General features: G+C 47.0%; 1 protein-coding gene across 2 annotated transcripts in view; it reads right to left on the minus strand.

Annotated features, from left to right (window-relative positions):
* The window catches only part of EFCAB6 (EF-hand calcium binding domain 6), a 1,227,964-nt gene that overhangs the window by 573,537 nt on the left and 637,081 nt on the right, over positions 1-17,346 (minus strand). For both annotated transcript variants that reach the window (XM_069628134.1, XM_069628133.1), the window contains one exon: positions 1,390-1,504. In XM_069628134.1, the coding sequence (XP_069484235.1) occupies positions 1,390-1,504 (115 nt within the window). The remainder of the gene's footprint in view (positions 1-1,389; positions 1,505-17,346) is intronic.

The following is a 17,346-nucleotide window of genomic DNA, read 5'->3' on the forward strand; positions in this document are numbered from 1 at the left end:
TGGTTCTTGTAGAATTTGTCGACCAGGCATTTTGGTGCTCTGTTAGACAAACATTTGTGTGTGATTACCAATGTTCGAAGTGAGATTCTGTCACACACTGGCCAGTGTGCGTCTCATCTGATTGTATATATATGGCTAGAACGGGGGATACTGAAGGCTGATCTAAGTGCATTATTCTAAAGCACTTGTAATTTGTTAAGGTTGCATACATTGGAGCCTAGATATAGAGTGTTACGAAAGTCGAGCTTAGATAGGATCAGCGCTGATGTTGGTAAAAGGAACTGTGACCTTGTGCGGAAGAAGCCCAAGAGTGTGCTGTGCTCAAGTGACCCGCCTTGTCGCAAATGCTAAAAGCGTGGGGAAGGGAGGCTAACGGCCTGAACATCCTGACTTATTTTGTGAACACTTCTTTATTTTTTGTGAACATTATCCCACACTATTTGTTGCATAGCGTTAAGGATTGACAATATTCTTTTTTAGTAAAAACGTTTTTTATTTGACTAGACAGACTCTAGTAGGACTGTATTATTATTATTTGATGGTCGTAGCTTGCACCCATCTTAGATTTAGGTTTATATAGGCTTTTTTCACCCGATTGAGAAAGTTCAATAAACACTCTCGGACTTTGATCACTTGTGTCCGTCTTACTTTGATACCATGCCTTCCTTACATATACAAGACAGACTATGCCAAGAAAGGTTGAAGACTAACTGCAAACACCACACAGGAAAAGAAACTTTCCACAAAATACCCAGAACATACTAGCCCGAATCAAAAGATTTGACAACAACCAAAGAAAGTAATCCTTAACGGGGAGAGGAAAGCCAAAAGTCTACAAAGAGAACTACAGGAACTGGTACAGAAAATAACAAGAGAATATTTGAAAATTGAATATTAGTAAGAAACTCGAAAGATTAAAGAAGAGAAGGGAGTCATTCACCTGACCCTAGTTTGTTAGAATAGTGTTAGGGTCAGTTAGCATTAGTTTTGGACAGCAGAATCATTCCTTTGGACATTTACTGACGACTGACTAGCACTTTAGTTAGTAAAATAGGTAGGGGATACCCCATAGTAATAGGGAAAGTTAGGCCTTATTCGTAATCTTTAATAAACACATGTTGGAAATGTCCTCCGAGTGTATGTGTCCTTATTCTGATCCACCACAAAGGCCAGAACTTTCATGCTCAGAGTAACACACCATTCAAAGCGCTAGGAAATGGTAAGCACTGTATCACAAGCAGTTGCTATTACACCTGGAGAAAAATGTCAATCTATGTTGTCTACAAAGCGGAACGCATATTACCACCCATGCATCAGATACATAATGGCAGGTAGACACTTTCTATTTATTGTCACCATTTAGCAGTAACAATAGATATTTGAAACTACCTTCCAGTAAAGATGCAAAATCCAGATAACTCAGTCCTTCATTTGTAAATCCAAGCTCCTCAGTTATAATGTTAAACCGGTCATCATCGATAGTCATCCCATTATCTTCCAGCACCTGCATATACATAACATAAAGGCTTAAGTATTAAAGTTCATACATTACAAATACTCGAACTATATAATGGTGTCCATTTTTGTTATCTGTCAATTAAAATATAAAACATTTCAAAATTATAGCAAACAGCATGCAGGTGCAGATTACAATAGCTGTACTGTTTTCCTCCATATTGTTGTATTGTATTGTATTGTATTAGTTATTAATATAGCGCTCTTTCCCCATTTGTATGGCCTCAATGTGCTGTGTCATTGGAACGCCCTCGGTGACCGCAATCAATGTGTAGGAAGTTCTAAGAGTTTAAATTAAGAGATGCACGTGTGCATTTTCGTAGGCTAAGGATTTATGTGGCTGGCTAGGCTCCAGTAAGCAGTCCAAAGGCCAGGCATGTCGATAGGCGCTGTTAGTGGTTTAGGATACAGTGCTATTGATGAAGATTCAATGTGTGCCCAGCTATATCGAACTGTATTTTCATTGGTAGTCGCTGCATGCTAGTGGCAGAGTTGTTGAGGAACGTCTGGGGTTTCTGTGTGGACGACTATGTGCGCTGCTAGACCAGAATGACATAGCCATAGCTGCATTCTATGGTGCTTGGATGGATGGCCGTGCCTGCGGCCTGTGTCCACAACGTAGTGTAAGGTATACGTACCATATGCTTTAATGTCGGTTCGGCTGCAGGGTTCTCTTTCTTTGTCCAATGTGGATGCCATGGTCTTGTTATTCGTGGTCTCTCTGGAGCAAAAGTCTGAGCAGCGAGTATTGTTTTTCTTTGGAGGAGTAAGGTTTATTGCGGTGTGCCTCAGCGAATGCTGCCGGCTTCCCTGCAGTATTGATGGGTAGGAGTGTTGGTGTGCATAGGGGTGATAGTTTGCCATGGTGAGCTACTGCGAACGCTGCCGGCATCCGTGCTGTAATTGGTGGATAGGAATGTTGTTGCACTGGGGCACAGCAATATAGTTTAGAGAGGGGGGAGGGGTTCAAGGGGGTGTTGGGAAAAGCCAGGTTTTGAGGGCATTTCTGAATTTCTGGTGATTTTCAGTATCTGCCCAGCCTAGAGGAGTTGTGAAGTGGGACCACTAGGTGATATGCTATAAGAGATCTAAGACACTTTGAGGGCCGGTAGCACAGGATTTGTCTTGAGAACAGCCTGCATCTCTGTAACACAGAAGGATTGCAATGCTCCTTAAGGCGAGTAATAAAAAATGCCTCCTATTGGTGTTCCTCAGCCCATCCGATGTCTGCCACCCACCCTTATTTATCATAATCTGCATTACACACATTGTGGGCTAGTTATTATACTAGAGAAGTGCATGCAACCACTTATTTATTGCACATCTTTTCTACCTGATACATTCTTAGCAATATATATATAAAACATGCCATTTTATTATTCACCCCAATATCATTGTATCACTATCGAACTGGCCCAACCCGGCAACCAGATCCCCTGCAGTTCAATGCAGAAGTTAAAAAAATATGAGCAACAGAATTCATTGGAAGAGGGTCTGACCGGGATGGTCCCTCTGCATATATTCAGTGCAGTATTTTAGCAAAGAGGAAAACCATGTCTGCACCAACCAGGTCAAACCCATGCAAGTGCATAAGATGTTAATCAAACTCTTTTGGCTAACTATGTCAAAAGCCACTGAGAGATCTAGAAGAACAAGCAAGCAGGTTCTCAGACACGCATATTCCTCACAGTGCCATACATAACAACTGGAGGTTATCTGCCTCAGTGCTGGCTCAGGGACATTCTGAAGGATGTTAGTTCCTAAAACATTGTGTTTGAAAATGTGAATCGAAAGGTGATCTTCTGTACATCTCTTAAAGACTGTCAGGGTGATTGGATGACAGTTGCTGCTGTTGTCAAGATTTTCTTTTTAAATGCTCACCATTTCAGTAGGTCAGGACAAAGGTTTGCTTAAAAGAAGCATTCTTTAATGTGTGCAATAGGGAAGAAATTGTAGAAGGCCTTTGCTTAATAGATCTAGGAGGTACAGATCGTCCTTAGAGAAATGTAACCTCAATGCGTCCAAGAGATGGTGGAAGGAACGTTAAGTAATATGATATGATATGGCATTTATTACGTGCCTATGCACAAGTGTTTCAAGGTGCGAGTGTATAGTGGTGAACAATACCAAATTGGCACTGTTTTAGGCAAACCTGCAGATATTGATAAACACAAGTTTAGTATTTTGGACCAAATTGAGTTTTGAATAGTTTAGACTTTCTCCCCAAAAGTATTTAATGTATTAACTGTGTTAATGGATAATATAGTAGTCCTTCAGCTATTGGATTAGTGTATTCTTTTGGATAGTTTACAGAAGTTATTTGTGCAAAAAAAGAAGACTTGGTATCGAAAATATGTTTTTACTTTGGGAATTGTAAATGTGTAAAGATGATTTCAACAACATGTTTGCCACTGTTTCTCAAGACAACAGATAGTTTTATCATTTCTTAAACCTGCAGAGTAGCACAAGGCAGTGAGAGCAAGTTTTAGCATTGTGTGCGCTTATTTCTGCTGTTGACAGACATTACTGGTCTATTACACTCATTGTATATTACCTTTTTTCGATCTTTTCCTTGTTGTGAGCAATTAAGAAAGTAGATTTAGCTTCTCAGCAATTAGTACAGCGAGGCTCACCTTGTGTCTGCTTAGGTCGGTTCAAAATTCCTCTGCAACAATCTGTCTGGATGGGGCTGTATTTGTATCTAACTGTTCTTCCAGTTCACAAACCTCTTGATTAAAGGTATTACTGAATTTCCTTCAAGCTTCAGAGAGGTTTGCTTCCCATGAAGCTCACAAGAGAATACAAACCCCTTTAATACCCTGTTACCACTGAGGATTTCTACATTCCACAGGGGTCTCTAAGGAGACAGTAAGTAGAGTGATTGATGGAACCCATCCACTTGTGAAATATGATGGGGGGCCCAGGCTCAGGGTGAAACAATGTAATATAATGTAAAGTGGTCTTATATAGAGCCCTCCTGTCAGTAATGTTGGCCTCGCTGCACATGGCTCTGTAAGAAAAAAGGGCAGGGTGTGTTAGTTGGATAGCGGGAAGGTAGATGCAGAAACCTGTGATGTTGATGGATGCAGGTCGGAAGTACCCATTACCTGTGTGCCGATATGAAAACCTGGTGGTTGGTACGGACCGGGCAGGTTAGCCATATGGGCAGCCCTCAGATTGTGAGGTGCAAAAATGTACATAATGGTTGTTGATATAAGATGGACAGGGTCTGAGTCTATTAAGTGCACTAAACCACCAGTGGGTTATCGGAGGGAGTGTGGGTAGTGTAAGGATGCAGGATTGTAGTAGTGAGGAGTTAGTTGAGGGATGAGAGGGGATGGAGGGAGGGGAGGAGAGTTAGGGTGTTGTTTCCTGGCTCTTGCTTGTAGATATCACGGAGATGCAGGTGCAGATCACTATCACACAGCAGAGCATCCATTAATCAAATTGGATTCCCATAGATGGTAGTGAGAAAAGTTAAAACATGGCTTGTCTTAAAGTAGTCCAAGTTTCTGGCGTATAGTCTTTATTTGGTGGCTGTTATCCGTACTTTCATTTAGAGTGATTGGTCGGAAAGCCAATTCTTGAACTGCTTCCAGAAAGTCTGGTGGTTCACTTCCAGACGGAAAGGTTAGGGTAGGGTGTTCCACAGTTTTGTGGCCAGAATGAATTCCTTTGTTTAGTTCTTGATGTCTACATCCTCAGTCATGACTTGTTAGGTATATTGTTATCTGTTTGTCAGTCTTGTTAGCACTTCAATGCCTCTGGGCCTATTGTCTTAAGGCTTTATAAATAGTAAATAAATACATAAAGAACTGAAAAAGAGCATCCTCTTTTCAATCACTGGAGGGAGGAGAGTAGCAGTGGAGGGAGCAGAGTTGTAGTGGTGGGAGGAGACTACTAGTGGTTGGACGAGACTAAACTCTTTATACAAGCATACGACAAGAGGAGGGTTCCATGTAAAAATGTCTCCTGACAAAAAAGAACAAGTTACTTACCAACTGTAACGTTCTTTCGACTGGATGTTCCTCCCACATATTCCTCATCTATGATAATTTGTTTCTCCAGCTTTGCTGCTTTGGAAAATACATTCTGGCAGAGGGCGCTGTGCACAAGTTCGAGGCGTCGATGTCCCTCGGAGGTTGCGTAGGATGTCAACTTCACTCTCGGCATAAAGAGCTTGTGCCACGCCCATTGGCTTCAGTTCTGTTTTTTCGTTTGTAACATAGAGGAACCAGATAGCCGTTTTCCAGACTGAAAGCTCTTCGCAAAAACGCAAGTGTAAACCGATAAATAGTACTGCGGGGGTAGGATGGGTGGGGCGATGTCATAAAGCCAAAGCCAGGCCCTCAGGGACGGAATAGGGGTAAGGTGGTTGCAGGTACTGTGGGGGGTACTTCACTGAGCAGGTGTCATCTCTGCCCTCTTTGTAGATGCTCCAGGTGTAATGGGAAAAGACATTCTGGAGGCAAGGCCCAAGGAAAACTACATCTCCCAGCAGCCTTATGCCCCTGGACTACAGCCCTGGCAGCCCGGATCTCGTGCGGAGAGAAATCAGGCACACGGAGCCTACAAACGGCTCGGGGCACGCTGAAGCCAACGCCCAAAACAACGCGAATGCGCGAGGCGGGCGCTGCGCATGCGCGATCCTGGAACGCTTGTTCGCGCTCTACATTACAACCGAGAGGACGCGTTGGTATGAGCTCCGGCCAAGCCACTCGCGGGGCCGCCCTCGCTGCTGAAACATAATCCTCTGGCCCCGCGGCACCAAAGATAAGTGCTTTCTTTGACTCTTTAACGTTACAGAGCATGTCACGTACCTTTTTGGCAGTAACCCGAGTACAGAGGCTCCGGTTGTAGTGAATTAGCCAACGGAGTCAGCCACGTTCTGGGGAGACGGCCTGGGCTAACTTCGTACTAACTGCATGCCGTGATTACGCTCGCCTGTTGCGGGTGTTTGTAACTTAACACTCGCCAGTTGCGGGTGCTTCTATCTGCATACTTACTGGGGGCGAGTACTATTAGCACATTGTGATCGGTGGGATGTGGACGGCATGAAAGGGAAGAGGCGAGAGAAGGGACCACATGAGAGAGAGTACCCGGTCGAAGGAAGACCACCTGAGAGGGGGTACCAACCAGCCAAGCTACGAGGTCGGGAGAGCACAGTCCAGATAATTAACAGTCTTGGGACCCCGGAAGACAGCATTAAGAGAGACGTGGACGAAAGGACTACGGCTGACACCACTTACATGAGTATAGGATACAGCGAACAGAAAAACCAGAACGGAGGCGATTGGGCCGTCCTTCCCGGACAACCGCTGGCTTACCGGGGCGGGGTTCCGCTCCGAGTGCAGCATGGACTGTGGCAAGCCGAACGCCTTCAAAGGCAGAAGCCGGCTTCCCACGCGGTTCCTTTCACAACACGGTCGAGGCCGTACCCAGTGACATGGAAGGCAGAGACCCGCTTCCGAGTTCACTGCCAACACTCACCTTCAGAAAGCGTCACAGAGAGCTCCAGGGTGCCAGACCTCTTTAAGACGGGGGTTCCTCGCGGGGACCCGGGCTTGGCGGGCCGGGCAGGCAACACTCCTTCAAACCAAGAGAAAGGGGGCGGGGCTTACGGGGATATTTATAGAGAACCAAGCCAAGTCCGTGCTGATTGGCTACCTAGACCCCAACCCCTATATAAGGTGAAAACAAATGATGGACTGGGTGTCTCTTTGCCATTCTCTTCTAGGACTTCGAGAGAGAGAGAGCTGTGCCTGAGACGCTGTGGGCTTATGAGGACTAGCTGCAAGGTCGAGAAGCCACATTCATATTCCAAGAAAAAGAAGAAGCATTCTTGAACTTTTTGTTCTTTTTTGAATTCCTTTATCCTGAATAAAGGTTTCACTTAAGTTCCACTCCTGGCTGCCTGTTCCTCATTCACAAAAGTGGTGGCAGCGGTGGGATGTCACAGAACGCCATGGAAGGAATCATTAAAACCCTGGCAGAAGGACAGCAGCAACTTGAGCAGATCATACAGGTCCAGTCACATCAGGCGCAGACTGACCGCCAAACCATCCAACAAACCCTTCAGTTGCATGCAGCAAACCAAGATGCACTAAAGAAAATGACGGAGGCTGTGGTAACCAGTAGAGGCAATCCGATGGCTCCTACAACTGTGTTACAAAAATACCAAACCGGTAAAGACCCCCGTTACTTCTTCACTAATTTCGAAAGAGTGGCACGCAATGCACAATGGCCCATGGAGAAGTGGGGTCACTTCATTGCACCCTTGCTCACCGGCAGCATGCAAGGAGCATGCCAAGCGGCCAACCCAGCGGGGGACACTGCATACTCAGACATCAAGAGAGCCATACTTGAACGTATGGGAATGGATGATGAGTCATACCGGATCCGCCTGAGGGATGCTAAACTAAAGACGGGGGAGACATCTTGTCAGCTGTATTATCGGATCCACGACTTGACAGAAAAGTGGCTGAAGCCTTCCAGCAGCAGCATTCAGGAGGTGGTGGACAAGATTAAGCTGGAACAGTTCACAGAGGCACTCCCCTCAGCGATGCAGAGATGGGTGAGGCAACACCACCGGCCCACACTGAACGAAGCCATCGACATCGCTTCTGCCTTTCAGAAAGCAGGTTCAGTCCGAGTATCCATGGTTGACCCCTTTCCCAGAACCGCAGCGATGAAACCACAAGGAACGGTTGAACAAAGGCCGGCACGAGGGGAAGCCAAAAACATAACATGGCCCACCGTAACCAGACAGCCCCAATGCTTTGATTGTGGTGAGTGGGGCCATATAGCGAGGTTTTGTCCAAAGAAACCTAAACCGGCAGAGCCCATGGAAATCGGGTTCGTTCAAGGAAGGGAATACCGGAGGAGTCGTGAACCGTACTTGCTAGATGTATGGGTGGACGGAACTACCCAGAAGGCTCTGCTGGACAGCGGAAGCGAACAGACCGCAGTCAGACCGGAAGTAAGTGGGGAGAAGGTCGGGCTGGATATTCCGATACCTATAAAATGCGTGCATGGCAACACTGTTTCCTATCCTTCTAAGGTAGTTAACATAGAAGTAAAAGGGGTGGAGTCCAGAATGAAGGTTGCCATCATGCCCCACCTGCCAACCCCGGTTCTACTGGGAACTGATCTCCCCTCTTTTCCCGAATGTGTAAGGGACACAGAGTGGTTGAAAACAGCCCCTTTTTCCCAGATGGACATAAGGCCTCCCATCCCAAACCCCCTCCCCCCAAGAAAAGCCGAAGTAAGAAGGGAAAAGATGAAGTGGGAAAAAGAAAAGAAGTTTGCGGGGGTCATAGATTGGTTACCCGATGACAAACAACCTACATTTCGAGGTGAACTGGCCTTAGATCCTACCCTAAAAACTGCTTGGAACCAGGCCATTGAATACCCAGAGAAGGGAACAGCATATCCTTGGTTCAAGTCATCGAAGGGATTGATATATCGGATAACCAAGGACAGGGCTGATCGGGAACTGGAACAACTGTTGGTACCCCAAAGTTTCAGACCCACCGTCCTGAAGCTAGCACATGACGCTACCACAGGAGGACATTTGGCAAGGGAAAAAACGCAGGATAAGGTGCTGAAAAGGTTTTATTGGCCCGCCGGGGTGTTCCGGGACGTGACCAAGTATTGTGAGGAATGTGAGGTTTGCCAGCAAACCAATCCCCGGTTACCACCGTTACCTTTGATAAAAGAGCCATTTTCCCGGATAGGAATGGACATAGTGGGACCATTAGAACCCAACAGCCACGGATATCAGTACATCCTAGTCATCGTAGACTACGCAACACGATACCCCGAGGCTTTCCCCATGAAGGGAACAAGCGCCACACAGGTCTGTAATTTGTTAGTCCCTTTCTTTTGTCGAGTGGGACTCCCAGACGAGATACTGACCGACCAGGGGCGGAATTTCATATCCGGGGTAATGCAGAGAGTCTGCCAACAGCTGAACATAAAACAGATCCGTACCACCGTCTATCATCCACAGACGGATGGGTTGGTAGAATGTTATAACAAGACTATCAAACAAATGTTAAAAAAGGCAACTGAGCCCATGGGCACTAACTGGGACCGGGTATTACCCTGGGTACTCATGGTGTTACGTGATACCCCACAATCGTCCACCAGGTTCTCCCCTTTTGAGTTGTTTGGTCACAAACCACGAACAGTAGTTGATCTAGCTTGCAGCGAATGGGAAAACCAAGAGTAAGAAACCCAACTCACAGATTATGTGATTAATCTTCGGGATACTCTAACACACATGAGAGAGCTGGCTAGGGAGAACCTGAGCCGGTCACAACGGACACAAGAAAAATATTAAAACCACAACACCTGAGTAAGGTCCTTTCAGAAAGGCGACAAAGTACTGGTACTATTGCCCACGTCTTACAATAAGATGCTGGCCCAATGGAGGGGTCCCTATACCGTACTGGATGTACTCGGCCCGGTCAACTACTTGATAGAACAACCAGACCGAAAAGAGAAAACCAAGAGCTATCAAATCAACCTACTGAAAGCTTGGAAAGAACCAAGCACAGCTCCAAGCGGAATGAATGTAATGTGTCCCGATACACCAGACAGTAGTTCCGAGGTCTCCGCCCTGCAGGCAGTGCAATGGGGACTGAACCTGTCGGAAAAAGAAAAAAAACGGAACTCCTAGAAGTCCTTAACCCTCTAAGAGAGGTCTTCTCATTCTTTCCAGGCAGAACTCCACTAGTAGAACACCGAATTGAGACCCTACCGAACCAGTTCGTCCGGTTAAGACCCTACCGACTTCCTGAGGCTAAAAGAGCACTGGTGCAAGCTGAAGTCGGAGAAATGCTGAAACTGGGAATAATCGAAAGATCGACAAGTCATTGGTCTTCCCCGATAGTCCTGGTGCCCAAACCTGATGGCACGACTCGATTTTGTATGGACTATCGGAAACTTAATGAGATCTCAACCTATCAGGCTTACCCCATGCCTCGGATAGACGAGTTACGGGAACGACTTGGAGCCGCCCAGTACCTAACCACCATAGACCTTACTAAGGGATACTGGCAGATACCCTTATGGGAAGAAGATAAGATTAAAACTGCTCTCTCTACCCCGTCAGGGTTGTACCAGTTCACAGTTTTACCATTTGGTCTCCATGGGGCTCCTGCTACGTTCCAAGCATTGATGAACCAAGTACTGATGTCACACAACGAATACACCTCAGCCTACTTAGACGACATTATAGTGTTTAGCAAGAGCTGGGAAGAACACATTGAACATCTTGGAAGAGTTATAAAAGAACTGGAGAGGGCCGGCTGAAAATCAACCCAAGGAAAACAACCATCGGGGCCCAACAGACACGTTACCTAGGTCATTTAGTAGGCATGGGAAGGATCCGGCCCCAACTTGACAAAGTCGAAGCCATTCAGAAATTACCCATGCCTAGCAATCGCAAACAAATACGGGCTTATTTGGGGTTTGTGGGTTACTACAGAAGATTTATACCCATGTTTTCCTCAGTGGCAGCCCCCCTGACAGAGGCCTTGAAAAGCACCTATAAAAAGGACGTCTGTTCCGATCCTGACGCAGTCAGGGCATTTAACCATCTGAGGAATCTATGTTGTCCAGACTTCAATAAAGAATTCTTCCTACAGACTGATGCGTCTGGTTCTGGTTTAGACGCGGTGCTCTCACAAGGAACAGAGGAGGATCTGTATCCCATCGCCTTTATCAGCCGTAAACTGCTTCCCCACGAAGAGCCGTACTCAACAGTAGAAAAAGAGTGTTTAGCGATCAAGTGGGCAATCGAATCTCTGAGATACTATCTCCTGGGTCGAACATTTACTGTATTTACTGACCATGCGCCTTTACAGTGGTTGGCCATACAGAAAGATTCAAATCAGCATGTGCTAAAATGGTTCCTCACTCTACAAGAATATCGCTTTAAAACGTTACACAAGCCTGCATCCTTCCAGGTGGTTCCGGACTACCTCTCCAGGAGCCTTGATCGGCCCGAGCGGCTTGATTCCTCGGGGGTAGTATGTGATCGGAGGGATGTGGACGGCATGAAAGGGAAGACGCGAGAGGAGGGACCACATGAGAGAGAGCACCCGGTCGAAGGAAGACCACCTGAGAGGGGGTGCCAAGCTACGAGGTCGGGAGAGCACAGTCCAGCTAATTAACAGTCTTGGGACCCCGGAAGACAGCATTAAGAGAGACGTGGACGAAAGGACTACGGCTGACACCGCTTACATGAGTATAGGATACAGCGAACAGAAAAACCAGAACGGAGGCGATTGGGCCGTCCTTCCCGGACAACCGCTGGCTTACCGGGGCGGGGTTCCCGGAGTGCAGCATGGACCGTGGCGAGCCAAACGCCTTCACAGGCAGAAGCCGGCTTCCCACGCGGTTCCTTTCACAACACGGTCGAGGCCGTACCCAGTGACATGGAAGGCAGAGACCCGCTTCCGAGTTCACCGCCAACACTCACCTTCAGAAAGCGTCACAGAGACCTCGAGGGTGCCAGACCTCTTCAAGACGGGGGTTCCTCGCGGGGACCGGGACTTGGCGGGCCGGGCAGTCAACCCTCCTTCAAACCAAGAGAAAGGGGGCGGGGCTTACGGGGATATTTATAGAGAACCAAGCCAAGTCCGTGCGGATTGGCTACCTAGACCCCAACCCCTATATAAGGTGAAAACAAATGATGGACTGGGTGTCTCTTTGCCATTCTCTTCTAGGACTTCGAGAGAGAGAGAGAGCTGTGCCTGAGACGCTGTAGGCATTCTTGAACTTTTTGTTCTTTTTTGAATTCCTGTATCCTGAATAAGAAGTTCCACTCCTGGCTGCCTGTTCCTCATTCACACACACGAACAAAGGCTAATTGTTTCCTCTTTTGTCAGGAGCATTCCGATAGCATTCAGGACCTGTCACTCATGGGCCCACTAACGGCGGAGCCGGCGGGCGGAGATGTATTCGAAAACTCATTGGAAAACCAGAGCTAAGTGTCAAAAGCATGCTTAAGATGTAAAATGTTTGTTGAATGCTATGTACGGTGACAGTTTAGAACCTTGAGGCTAACCGAGCTAGTCATAAGATTCTCGTCAGAACGAGATTGAGTACTTTGGGCAATGTATACAAGAAGTGCCAATCAGAGAACAAACTCGGTGTCTTAACTGAGTGCTAAATCCTACCTGGGTAATGCATGCATGACACCATTACGGAGTATAACTCTGCGCAGAAGTAAAACAGAGTGCCAAGTCTCACCCTGGGTAATGCATGTATGAACATGTGTGTTTGAGTGAATGGTAAGAAACTCAGATATTGTAAGTGCTACAAAGCAGTCGTAGTCAAGGAGCATGCCTTTCCCACAAACCCCTTCCCTGTCCCCAACTACTTCCTAATCCTCAATCCGGTTACCCTACACCCCGAACCTATCCAATCCGTGGACCCTAACCCTCTTTCCCCATGAGGGTCGCGGTGTCCTGTGTTTGTCTAATCCAGGCGCCAAGACCGTCAAGGGGAGGTAGGAGTTCTTGCTGCTTTTGCGTTGGGACGGACCTCGCCTTGACAGGCGATGAGGAATACGTGGGAGGAACATCCAGTCGAAAGAACGTTACAATTGAAATGGATTGTGTCCTCCCACATATTCTTCATCTATGATAGACTCCCAAAGCAGTAAGAGAATTGGAGGTGGGAGTATTCTTTAGCTCCTTTAATTAACAGAGTGGAGTTCCACCTTTGTGAATAAACCCTCCTGGGAGGATGAAGAGTCTAAGAAGTAATGCTTAACAAATTAGTGGATTGAGGTCCAAGTTGCAGCTGAACATATGTCGGTCACTGGGACTTCCCTCTGAAGAGTCGCGGAAGTAGACATGCCCCTCCTGGAATGAGCTTGAAGCCCTTCCGGTGGATCTTTCCCCGGCAGTCTGTAACACTCCATGATGGCTAAAGTAATCCAATGGGATATAGTTTGTTTTGTGACTGCTGATCCCAATTTGGGACCTGTATAACCAACAAAAAGCTGGTCATCTTGACGCAGTTTTGACATTCGCATTATATAAAAACTCAGAGCCCTTTTTGGATCGAGTCTGTGTAGTCTCTCCTCTTCTTTACCCAAATGAGGAGGAGGGTAGAAAGTTGGGAGTATAATTTTCTGCGATAGGTGAAAGTCAAACTACTTTCGGCAAAAAAGACGGTTTAACTTTAAGTATGACTTTGTCTTTATGAAAAATAGTATGGGTGGATTTACATGAAAGAGCCTGCAACTCGCTTACCCTGCGGACTGATGGTAATGCCACAAGAAGGGCAGTTTTAAATGTTAATAGCCTTAAAGGACAGGAATGCAAAGGCTCAAAAGTTATGCCTGTCAGACTTCTTAAAATGTGGTTTAAATCCCAAGCCGGGACATGAAATGGTACTGGGGGTACATGTTAGTGAGTGCCTTGAGAAACTGGATGACCAATGGCATTTTCAAATATGAAACCTCTTCAGAGGTGCGCTTAAAAATTGAAAGCGCGGCCAAATACCCCTTTATTGTACCAACCTGGAGCCCCAGGTTGGCCAGATGTAAAAGGAAAGAGCACCACAGGAGTGCCACATTGAAAAGTGTCCACATTCTTAACCTTGCACCAGTTACTTAACTTGTTCCAATGACACCGGTACAAAGATTTGATTGCTGGCCTTCTGGCCGAAAGCAACATCTCCATTACGTCGTCCGGAAGGTCCCAATCCTTATATCTCAGCCTCTCAGAAACCATGCGTGAAGGTTGAATGTTTTGACCTCTGGATGGAGAACGTGACCTTCCTCTTGCGAGAGAAAATCCTCTCTTTGTGGAAGACTTATTGGAGGGCAGATGGACATGTCCAGAAGGTCCGGGTACCACGTTCTCCTGCCCCAATCCGGACCAATTAGGATTATTGATTTCCTGAACTTTCTCAACCTCCTGATTATATGAGGAATCACGGGGACTGGAGGAAACACGTACAGGAGCGGAAAATCCCAGTCCACTATGAACACGTCCCCTAGAGCTCCTCTCGGGGGAAATTTCCTTGAGCAATACTGTTCGCTCTTCCGATTCACCTCGGTCGCGAACAGATCCACTTGAGTGGTTCCCCAAAGGGCAAAGATCTCTTGAAGGACTTCCTGAGCTAGCTCCTACTCGTGAGAGACTGTGCTCTGCCTGCTCAGAGCATCCGCCGCTGTGTTCTGCTCTCCGGCTAGGTAAGCTGCCGACAGAGAGATTCCTTCTTGTATTTCCCAGAACCAGAGCTGCTCTGCCTCTCTGCACAGTGGTAGTGACCCTACGCCTCCTCTTTTGTTGAGGTAGTACATGGCCATCGTGTTGTCCGTCATTATCAGGACATTCTTTTCCCATACAGAGGGTAGGAAGGGCTTCAGCGCTAGCCTGATTGCCCTCAGCTCCAAAAGGTTGATGTGTAGTTTGGACTCCGATGGAGACCAATGCCCGCTGATTGTCAGACTGTTGGTCTGAGCTCCCAACCCTGTGATTGAGGCGTCCATCACCACTGTTATCTCTGGCCATGGTTGCCAAAAAGATTCTCCTCTGAGGAGATTGTCATTGCAGGCCCACCATAGAAGGTCCTGAGCAACTGTGCTTGGAACTTGCAGAAGATCCGACATATTCCCCAAGAATTGGGACCACTGTGTCCTGATGGCCCATTGAAGGGATCTCATTCTCAGTCGGGCCTCTTGCACCAGAAAAATGCAGGATGCCATGAGACCGAGCAACCTCAGAAAATCGTAGGCTGGCAGATGCTGGGCATTTTGGAATTTTGTTACCATCTGCAGAATGTGAAGAGCTCTCACCTCGGGAGGCTTTCCCCGAGGAAGTATCTAGGACTACTCCGATAAATTGTAGTCTTTGGGATGGTATCATATGGGTCTTCTTGAAATTGAGGGAGAGGCCCAGTCTGTGTAGGGGGAGGCAGGTGATTATGAGATGTTCCTGGGCTTTCTCTGGTGAATAAGCCCTGATCAACCAATCGTTCGAGTAGGGGTAGACATGAATCCCCCCTCTCCTGAGACTCGCTGCCACCACCGCCATCAACTTGCTGAAAACCCTCAGGGGGGGTAGGTTAGCCCAAAAGGCAGAACTTGAAACTGATAGTGAGAACCGGCAACCGTGAACCTCAGGTACTTTCTGTGTTTGAGATGAATTGGCACATGTAAGTAAGCATCCTGAAGGTCCAATGATACCAACCAGTCTTGGAGTTGGAGAGCCTGAAGGATCTGAGAAAGGGTTACCATCTTGAATGTGTCCTTCCTGAGGAACTTGTTCAAGTTTCTTAAGTCCAAGGTGGGTCTCAATCCTCCGTCCTTTTTTGGAATGAGAAAATAAGGGGCATACCAGCCCTTGTTCCTCTCCGCTACAGGTACATGTTCTATTGCACCTTTCTCTAGCAGGGTGAAAATCTACTGCACAAGGAGTGGATCTGGAATTTTGGCTGAGCTGGCTCCTGTAGGATGATCCAGAGGCCTTTTCAGAAAAGGAAGGCAGTAACCTTGGTCCATTGTTTCCAGTGCACACGCATCTGAGGTAATGCCCCGCCATTCCTTCAGATGATGTGAGATTCTACCTCCCACTGGGGATTTGTGGGATAAGGCCTCAGAAGGGTCTAGGGGCGGCTGCAGCAGTGGCTGAGGGCAAAGATGCCACCGCTGAGGCTGATTTTGCACCTTTTTCTCGTCCACCTCGAGGAATCTTTCTTTGTCCTTTCTGCACTGCCTGTCCTCTTCCTCAACCAGATGAGGGGTAGTATTGAAAAGAACAACCTCTCCAGGAAGATGACCCTGAGTAGAAGTGCTGAGGTTGCAGAATGGAGGCGGTAAGAGACTTAGCCGCCGCCCTGGAGGTCTGCAACGTCTCCAAACTTTTGTCCGCCTTGCTGCCGAACAACCTCGAGCCGTCGAAAGGCATGTTAAGAAGTTTGGCCTGCACGTCTGGTGCAAAGCTTGACGTTCTTAGCCACGCAAATCTGCTAAGAACTGTGCTTGCAGCCATGGATCTGCAGACAGTGTCAGCTGTACTCAATCCTGATCGGAGGCACTCTCCCATCGCCTCCTTGCCATCCTTCACAATATTCAGAAAGCCTTCCCTTTCCTCGACCTTCTGGAATATGTTCAGCTGCCCCTTTAATTCAGTCCTACAGGGTATGCGTAAACCTGGCCAGGGTACAAGTGACGTTTGTGGACTTTAAGGCCATACTGCCCGAGGTAAAAACGTTCCGGGCCCAAGCGTCCACTTTCTTATCCTCCCTATCAGGGGGGATAGAGGGATACTCCGACTGCCTAGACGCAGTCGCAGCTTGGATCACCAAACCTTCAGGTGTGAGGTGTTTCCTGAGGTAACCAGGATCTGAAGACGATGGTCTGTATTTTCTGGTGAGATTTCTATCTATGGCAGAACTAAATTCAGGTGTTTCCCGGTTTGCCTCTACCTTTCTCTGCAGAGCCCTGTGGAAAGGCAGAACTGGATATTTCTTTTGTCCCTGATCAAGAATATCAGTCATATCGTCTCGTTCAAAAGTAGGTGAAGACCTACTCCACCCCATAAAACTCGTCACTCTATTCATGACGTTTTTGTACCCAGAATCAGTGTGATCCGTAGGGTCAGGTTTAGAGAACTCTAACTCAGGAGATGTGTCAATACCACTGGCAGAGCGGAGGGAGTCGCAGAGATCTCTCAATTTTGATTCTGGATCAACTAATTCTTCAGGTACAGCCCTAGAGCCATACCTGACTCCGAAAGGGTAAATATCTTCTTCTGAGGCACTCTCCTCCTCAAAAATGGAGGACATGGAATTAAAAAAGTC

The sequence above is a fragment of the Ambystoma mexicanum genome, chromosome 12 (genome assembly GCF_040938575.1).
Source record: "Ambystoma mexicanum isolate Mex_15411 chromosome 12, UKY_AmexF1_1, whole genome shotgun sequence".
In the NCBI taxonomy this organism is placed as follows: Eukaryota; Metazoa; Chordata; class Amphibia; order Caudata; family Ambystomatidae; genus Ambystoma; species Ambystoma mexicanum.